This window comes from Cygnus atratus, chromosome Z (genome assembly GCF_013377495.2).
Source record: "Cygnus atratus isolate AKBS03 ecotype Queensland, Australia chromosome Z, CAtr_DNAZoo_HiC_assembly, whole genome shotgun sequence".
NCBI lineage: Eukaryota > Metazoa > Chordata > Aves > Anseriformes > Anatidae > Cygnus > Cygnus atratus.
The window spans coordinates 84,309,626-84,318,018 of NC_066396.1; the positions used below are offsets into that span (position 1 = coordinate 84,309,626).

At 48.7% G+C, this 8,393-nt stretch overlaps 1 protein-coding gene across 3 annotated transcripts; it reads left to right on the forward strand.

Annotated features, from left to right (window-relative positions):
* The first annotated feature begins 264 nt into the window (after positions 1-264).
* On the forward strand, positions 265-7,502 carry SLC25A51 (solute carrier family 25 member 51). Of its 3 annotated transcripts, none has more exons than XM_035567585.2 (2): positions 265-383; positions 4,785-7,502. In XM_035567585.2, exon 2 carries the CDS (start codon positions 4,800-4,802, stop codon positions 5,697-5,699), a length of 900 nt encoding a protein of 299 aa, XP_035423478.1. In that variant the 5' UTR covers positions 265-383; positions 4,785-4,799; the 3' UTR covers positions 5,700-7,502. The 3 variants fall into 3 exon arrangements, with proteins under 3 accessions (XP_035423478.1, XP_035423479.1, XP_035423477.1); XM_035567586.2 differs by lacking the exon at positions 265-383 and adding an exon at positions 631-712; XM_035567584.2 differs by lacking the exon at positions 265-383 and adding an exon at positions 1,232-1,375.
* The last annotated feature ends 891 nt before the right edge of the window (positions 7,503-8,393 follow it).

The following is an 8,393-nucleotide window of genomic DNA, read 5'->3' on the forward strand; positions in this document are numbered from 1 at the left end:
GGCTCCTGGCTGTACCAGGAATTTCCTAAAGCGTTTTTTTCTCTCTCCGCGTCCTCTCTGCACTGCCTAGCGGGCCCCACGGGGATGACAGAGCCACCAACCCCCGCGCGCACGCTGCGGCTTCCCAGCCTGCGGCGCCACCGCAGCACCCGCCCGCTTCCAGCCCTTGGCGCCGCGCCTGCGGGGGGCGGCACCGGCCTCGGCCCCGCGGCACGTCGGGGACCGGCTCTTCGCCCCGCCCCCCGGCCCCGCCCCCGTGGCGTCTGCGGCGGCGCGCTGCGTCATGCGTCACACGGCGGCGGCGCGCGCGGACGGCGGAGGCCGCGGGGCCGGAGCGGGGGCGCCCCCCCCACGGCCCGGCATGGCGGCGGGCACGCGCACAGGTGGGCGGCGGGGCGGGCCGGGCCGGGCCGGGCCATGCGCGCCATCCGCGCCGGGAGCCGCCGCCGCGCCGCCGGCCTGACCTTGAGGCGGGCCCGGGCCGGCCCCGCCGGGAGGCGCCGCGGAGCTCGGGGCCCGGCCGCCGCCCCGCGGGGTGACGGGGGCGGGGCGGGGCGGGGCGGGGGCGCGGCGGGGCGCGGCGCGGCGCTGCCTCCCTGCTGGCGGGGCCGGGCCCGCTCCGCCCCGCCCCGGCACCGGGCTGCGCTTGGCGGCGCTCTGAGGCCCCTTCCAGCCCGCAGAGCGCAGCGCGAGCGGGCCGCGCGGCCGGCAGGTAGGAGCGGCGCTGGGGCGCGGCGGCAGAGCCGTGCCGCTGCCTGGGGCCGGGGGGCGGCGGCTGGAAATGTGCCCAGTAGAAAAGGACGTGGGGTTGCTGGTTGGCGGCCAGCTGAACGTGGGCCAGCAGCGTGCCTGGGTGTCCAGAAAGGCCGACGGCATCCCGGCCTGCATGAGAACTAGTGTGGCCAGCAGGGCTAGGGAAGTGATAGCTCTTGAACACGGCAGTGGTGAGCCCGCACCTCGAAGAGTGCGTTCAGTTTGGGGCCCCGACTGCAAGAACGATGTTTGAGTTGCTTGCGTGTGTACAGAGAAGAGCATCAAAGCTGGTGAAGGGACTAGAAAACAGGAGTTACGAGGAGCGGCTGAGGGCATTGTGGTTGTTTAGTCTGGAGAAGAGGAGGCTGAGGGGAGACCTCACTGTGCTTTCCACCTCCGTGCAAGGAGGCCGCAGCACGGAGGCAGTCGGTCTCTTTTCTCAGGTGAGAAGAGAGAGGCCATTAGGAGAGGGTCTCAATTTGGGGCAGGTTGTGCTTGGGTCGGGTATTAGGAAGAATTTCTTCATGGAGGGTGTGGTCGAGCATTGGAACAGCCTGCCCAGTTAAGTGATGGAGTCCCAGTCCCTGCAGCTATTTAAGAGATGCGTGGACATGGCACTAAGGTACGTGGTTTAGTGATGGGGACTCAGTAGGCCAGGTGGATGTTTGGGCTGCATGACTTTGAAGGTCTTTTACATTTAAAAATCAATTCAAAATATCATTTAGGTCCTTTTCAATGTAAATGATTTTATTTTTCTGTGAGAAAGCAGTATCGGGTACCAAACACATTTCTTCTTTACTCTTTCCCACGTACCTTTCTGAATTACTGGCTCACACACCAGGTAGGTAAATGTGTTGAAATCGCTCTCCAGGAGGACATGCAAGTGCCACAAGGTGCTGGAAGTGGCAGGCACTTGCAGGTCTGGGTCTTGTAGCAGGGAACATGGTGTTGAAAAGCATTGCGTGTTCCCTTGCTCAGAGCGCTCTGCAGGGTGAGGGAAGCTGCCTGTGCACAAACAGGATGTTGTAACAGAGTCATGGCTTTGTATGTATAGGCAATGCAGTTGATCCATACCTCTTACATCTCTTTTATTGGTTTCTTTTGAGGGGAAAAATTAATGTCTTGGGCACACACACCTGCCATCGCTGTAACTGACTAGTTGTGAAAGGACTTTTGAGTAATATTTTTATAATGGTGCTGGTTTCGGTGATGCTTTTCCACACTGCAGTAGTGAATCTGCATGTCCCACTGCTCCCCTTCCAGCACAGGAGTGACAGAGACTGGTTTAGGTGCAGGTGTGGGTGCTTTAGTGTATAGAATCATTCAGGTTGGAAAAGACCTCTAAGATCATGTCTTTAACGTAGTACTGACAGGTCCACCACTAACCCACGCTAGTAAGTTCTGTATCTGCATGTTTCTTGAAGATCACCAGGGATGGTGACTGAAAAACTTCCCTGGGCAGCCTGTTCAATGCCACATAACCCTTTCAGTAAAGAAATTGCTCCTAATATGTGACCTAAAACTCCCCTGGCAGAACTTGAGGTCATTTCCCCTCGTCTTACTGCTTGGTGCTTGGGAGAAGAGCCTGATCCCCACCTCACTGCAACCTCCTTTCAGGTAATTATAAAGTACAACAATGTCTCCCCTGAGCCTCCTTTTCTCCAAGGTGAACAACTGCAGCTCCCTCAGCTGCTCCTCACAAGTCTTGTTCTCTAGAGCCTTCACCAGCCTCGTTGCCCTTCTCTGGACACCCTTCAGCACCTCGATGCCCCTCTTGTGGGCCGGGGGGGCCCAAACTGAACACAGCATTCAAGGTGCAGCCTCACCAGAGCTGAGTACAGGGCGACAAACACTTCCCTAGCCCTGCTGGCCATGCTGTTTCCGATACAAGCCAGGATGCTGTAGACCTTCTTGGCCACCTGAGCACACCGCTGGCTCCTTGTTCAGATGTCTATCAACCAATACCCCAGCAGGTCCCTTTCTGCCAGGCAGCTCTCCAGCCACTCTTCCCCCAGCCTGTACCATTGCATGGGGATGATAATGACTCAAGTGCAGGACCCGGCATTTAGCCTTGTTGAACCTCATACAGTTGGCCAGGGCCCATCGACCCAGCCTATCCAGACCCCTCTGCAGAGCCTTCCTACCCTCATGCAGATCTATATTCCCACCCAACTTCACGTCGTCTGCAGACTTACTGAGGATGCACTCGACCCCCTTGTCCAGATCATTGGAAAAGACATTAAACAGAACTGGCCCCAGGACTGAGCCCTGGGGGACACCACTCGTGACCGGCCTCCAGCCAGATTTAATTCCATTCGCCACAACTCTTTGGGCCCAGCCACGCAGCCTGTTTTTTTACCCAGCAAAGCTTTCGCCTGTCCAAGCCATGAGCAGCCAGTTTGTCCAGAAGAATGCTGGGGAGGAGTGTCCAAAGCTTTACTCAAGTGTAGGCAGACAACATCCACAGCCTTTCCCTCATCCATTAAGGGGGTCACCTTGTCACAGAAGGAAATCGGGTTCATCAGGCGGGACCTGCCTTTCGTAAGGCCGTGCTGATTGGGCCTGATCACCCGGTTGTCCCGTCTGTGCTGCGTGATGGCACTCACGATGATCTGCTCCATCAGCTTCCCTTGGCACCACCATCAGGCCTGTACAGCAGGCCTGTAGTTCTCCGGGTCCTCCTTCCAGCCTTTCTTGTAGATGGGTGTCACGTTTGCTAGACTCCAGTCAACTGGGACCTCACCTGATAGCCAGGACGTAGCCAGATTGAGCTCAAGTTGGGCTTTGGCCCTTCTAATTGTCTCCCTGCACAGCTGCATGATATCTTTGTAGTCTTCCTGAGTGGCCTGCTCCTTTCCCGAGGTCAGAAACTGTGTTTTTCTTCCTGAGCACTAGACAAAGCTCTCTGTTCAGCCAGGCTAGTCTTCTTCCCTGCTGGCTCATCTTTCAGCGCATGGGGATGGCCTGCTCCTACACCTTTAGGATTTCCTTATTGAAGAGTGCCCAGCCTTCCTGGGTTCCTTTGCCCTTCGGGACTGCCTCCCAAGGGACTCTGCCAGCCAGTCTCCTAAACAGGCCAAAGTCTGCTCTCCGGAAGTCTGAGGTGGCAGTTCTGCTAACCTCCCTCCTTTCTTCTCCAAGAACTGAAAACTCTTAATTTGTGATCGCTGTGCCCAGGATGGCCTCCAGCCTTCAGATCCCCCACAAGTCCTATTCTGTTGACGAGCAAAAGATGCCTTCCCTAGTTGGCTCACTCCCCAGCTGTGTCACCATTTATCTTCCGCACACTCCAGAAACCTCCTAGACTGTTTCCTCTCTGCTGTATTGTATTTCCAGCAGACATCTGGGAAGTTGAAGTCTCCCGTGAGAACAAGGGCTAGCGATTGTGAGACTTCTCCCAGCTGCTTATAGAGTGTTTTGTCTGCCTCTTCATCCTGGGTGGGTGGTCAATAACAGAATCCCACCACGACATCTGCCTTGCTGGCCTTCCTCCTGATTCATACCCATAAACAATCAACCCTGTTGACGCTCCTTTTGAGCTCTAGATGATCAAAACACTCCCTGTAACGTACAGGGCTACCCCACTGACTCTCCTCCTTGCCCTGTCCTTTCTGAATAGTTTATAGCCATACATTGCATCGCTCCACACTGTGGGGTGTGAGTCATCCCACCATGTTTCAGTGATGGCAGCTATGTCGTAGTTTTCCCACTGCACAGCAGGTTCCAGCTCCTCTTGTTTGTTGCCCATGCTGAGTGCATGAAGGTTTCATATCTCAGTTTGCTTACCAATTTGTTTCTGTTTTAATTAGAAAATTTACAGGGAGGACAAACTGCGTGTATTGAGGCCTATGAGACTTGTGTAGAAGCACAGCATCTGACAGATCTGCATTTACTGCTTTTCTCCTTCAAATTTTAAGGGCTTTCTTTTCTGGCTGTGCAACACTGAGTGTTGTTTGAGTAAACCACTAGTGTGAAAAGAAGCTGGGTCACCTGCAGCTTTGCTCATGTTTTTTCTTCTCTTTTTGATGTAGGAAAAGAGGACTGAGATGTACAACAGTAAAAAAAACAGTATGATGGATTCAGAAAGTTTTGCCCCAGCAGATTCAAAGGAAGAGCTCAGCAGTGACATTACAGATACCTCTGGTAAACATTACCTATGTGGCTACTGTGCAGCCTTCACAAATATAGCAGTTACTTTTCCCATCCAAAAGGTCCTCTTTCGACAGCAGTTGTATGGTTTGAAAACAAAGGATGCAGTACATCAGCTGCAGAAGGATGGAATGAGAAATCTCTACCGTGGCATCCTTCCTCCATTAATGCAGAAAACGACAACGCTGGCTCTAATGTTTGGCTTGTATGAAGATTTCTCATCCTTACTCCATAGCCACACAACCGCTCCTGAGCTCCTCACGCGCAGTATGGCAGCAGTGCTTGCGGGGACTACAGAAGCTGTTCTTACACCTTTCGAGCGTGTTCAGACTTTGCTTCAGGACTACAAACACCATGATAAATTTACAAACACATACCAGGCTTTCAAGGTACTGAAAGTGTATGGAATGAGAGAATATTATCGGGGATTGGTGCCTATTCTGCTCCGAAATGGACCGAGTAACGTACTCTTCTTTGGTCTGAGAGGACCTATTAAACAATGTCTGCCTGAAGCAACTTCTTACAGCACTCATTTGGTCAATGACTTCATTTGTGGAGGGCTGCTGGGTGCCATGCTGGGATTCTTGTTTTTTCCGGTGAATGTTGTAAAAGCTCGTATGCAAGCACAAATTGGTGGTGAATTTCAGTCCTTCTCAACAGTTTTTGTGAAGATCTGGCTGGAACGTGATAGAAAATTGATCAACCTTTTCAGAGGAGCTCATCTGAATTACCATCGTTCTGTCCTGTCCTGGGGCATAATCAATGCAACTTACGAATTCTTGCTAAAGCTGTTATGAAAACCACTTAATCTTCCTTCAGCCTTTCTGTTCATTTGGGTGTTGGCATGTTTGATGTCACTTAATCCCAGGGAACAGTTCCTGCATAAAGTTAAAGGTAATTCGTCTTGGCCTTCACTGTATATGGAGTAAATGGTGATGCATCTAAACCTTGGTGCAATTATGACTAGCTTTTTAAAGTATTTATTTGCCATCAGGTGAATTTACCAATAATGAAACTACTACACAAATGCAAGGTGTATGTAGAAAAGCAAACCAAAACCAACTTGTGTATCCAGCGGCTTATTCCGTATCAACTCCCAACAGTTTTCAACACTCCGTGTCTGAATGCGCTCCACTGTGCACGTTGTAGAACATGAAAGTCAAGAAGGGGCTGATGAGAATTAATTCCCTTACTTGATAAACTTCAAAGTCTTCATTTAAGAACTACATTTTCAAATGTTTTAGGGTCCGAAGTACTTGTTATTGTTCAAAGCTAAATGAACAAATGCAGATGGGGATAACTAAGTTTTTGAATTCTATGCTTAAACTAAGCCTACGCAAACTTTTCTGCCAGCTGTTGTGATGCTTGGCTTTAACAGAACATTTCATTCAGCAGCATAAAAGTAGTTACTGAATGTTGACTCCAGTGTAAGATGACTCAAGTTCAAAGTGGGATTTGTGTGTGTGTGTGTGTGTGTGCATGTGTGCACGCCTTCATGTGGAAAGGGAAAAGTGGAAGGAGTGAAACAGAAACTATACTGAAGCTTTAAAGTGTCCTTCCTTGTTAAAATTCTTCTACTTGTAAATGTGGAGCTTGTTCTGTGTTTTTTTTTTTTTTTTTTTGCATTACTTCTTTTTCTGTTGTTTTACAGCTATGGGGCCAGAAAGAAGACGGCTCTTTTTGTGAAATTTTGTGAAATAGTTAAGCTTCCCATTGTTGTAGAAGTAGGTCAGGAACAGCTTTTCTGTACTTAAGGTATCTTGTCTTTTGCAAATTGCTTTTATTTTTCATTTGGGCTATGAGTTAATTGATAACAAGAAGGTATTTTTTTTACCTGAAAATTGGAGTTCCGTCTCCAATGTATACACTTAACAGTTCTGTAAGACAGAATTGTACTGCAACACTGAGAAGATAAAATTTCTGGGTCATAACCCGCATTGGTGAAGTCTGTGATTATGGTACAGAAGATACCAGAAGGCAGACAAAGTTTGTGTGAGAAGCAGCTAAGTAGAAAAGATGCAGCACTTGGAGGACTGTTAAAAGACTTCTGTAGGCAAGTGCTGTTAAAGACTTACAGAAGTGTGCAGTATTGTGTGTCTTACAGACTTGGAAGTTGAGATGTGTTAGACTACAGTCCTTAGGGAAAAGGACAGGAGAGGGATAAGCATGGTTATTGTAAACCAGGGGAGGGTCTTAATGAAAAGCGTTTCATTCTCCTGGGGACTTCTTTTCATTAAACTGTATATTTAAAGCCACCATCAATTTTTGGAAGAGGGAGGGCAGGAAAGCTTTCAGAAACTTTCCCAAGTTGTTCTTTTCATAAACTTTGTAGTAGCTACTACTTTTCTTGTTTGCTAGACTGTCTTAAAATACTGGTTTTAATCAGTGTGTTATGATTGTAATCACAATATACTCCGTAGCTTCACAGTCAAAAAGAGCCTGGCACAGTGCTATATCTGAATGTTGTGGTTATCTGCATTGAAATAAAATGTTTATTGAATGTTTGTTAGTGGCAGAATCTGATTTTTACCAGGGTATTGTTTTTTGTAATCACTCCTTGATGGAATAAAAAAAGCGTATCCTGTTTGTCCTGTGGAAGATACTGTATGCTTCTCTTAATGTTGCGGAATTTGAAGAGTTGAACCTAAGAGTTTAACGTAAGCCTGCCACTAATTGGTGGTATTCATTACTGCAGCAAAAAACAATTGCACATCTGTTGCTGTCTCTGCTTATGTGGCATGGTTCAATGAACATGGTAAGAGTGTGTAGAACTGTGTTCAAATATATGTGTTCATAGTAGAACTGTGTTCAAGTATAATCTTTGCTTTGTTTTATAAGTACTACCAGTTTTACAACACAAAGTAATTCTATGTTTAACAAATTACAGATCTTTCATGTATAAGAGGAGAGATACTCATAAGGAGTGAAGAGAGAGGGGTCCAGTGAGTTTTGGCACAGTAAGTCTACATACCAGTTAGAGTGAGATGGAATAGGATGTGTTGCCAGTGTTGGAAAACAGCACGGAAAGAGCTACGGTGGTTCAGCTAAACTAAGAACAAATTGGTTCAAGCTAGTTTCAAGTTTGTTTTCAAATATTAACAAACTGATTATAACCAGGCTAACTGAATTCCATATCAGAATTTAAGAGTAGAGCTGACACACGCATCTCCAGAGTAATCATGAGCTGGCAGCATTTCTGTGTGTTGTGTTGTGTGTAGCCCAGGGTTACTAGCTTCTCCATTGTTCTTGGGGCACTACAATGATCATTTCCAGCTGAAGGAGGGAAAGGAAATTCTACTGATGATAATGGGAATACTGCTGTGTGACAGAATAATAGCGAGAACTCTGGTGATAACTAGCTTGAGCACAGAACAACATTATAAAAACTCCTCTGTCCCCGAGGCATGTTTCTGTTCTGAATACCTGGTACACCTATTTTAGACAAATTAGGTCTCAGCAATTCCATGTGTCTTAGATTTGGCCAGTTCTTA

Bases quoted from the DNA above. Each gene is read 5' to 3' on its own strand.
- SLC25A51 (XM_035567584.2), top strand. From the start codon at position 1,355: ATGCGTGGACATGGCACTAAG. The intron at 1,376-4,784 runs GTACGTGGTTTA...TTTTTGATGTAG, and splicing joins TGCGTGGACATGGCACTAAG to GAAAAGAGGACTGAGATGTA.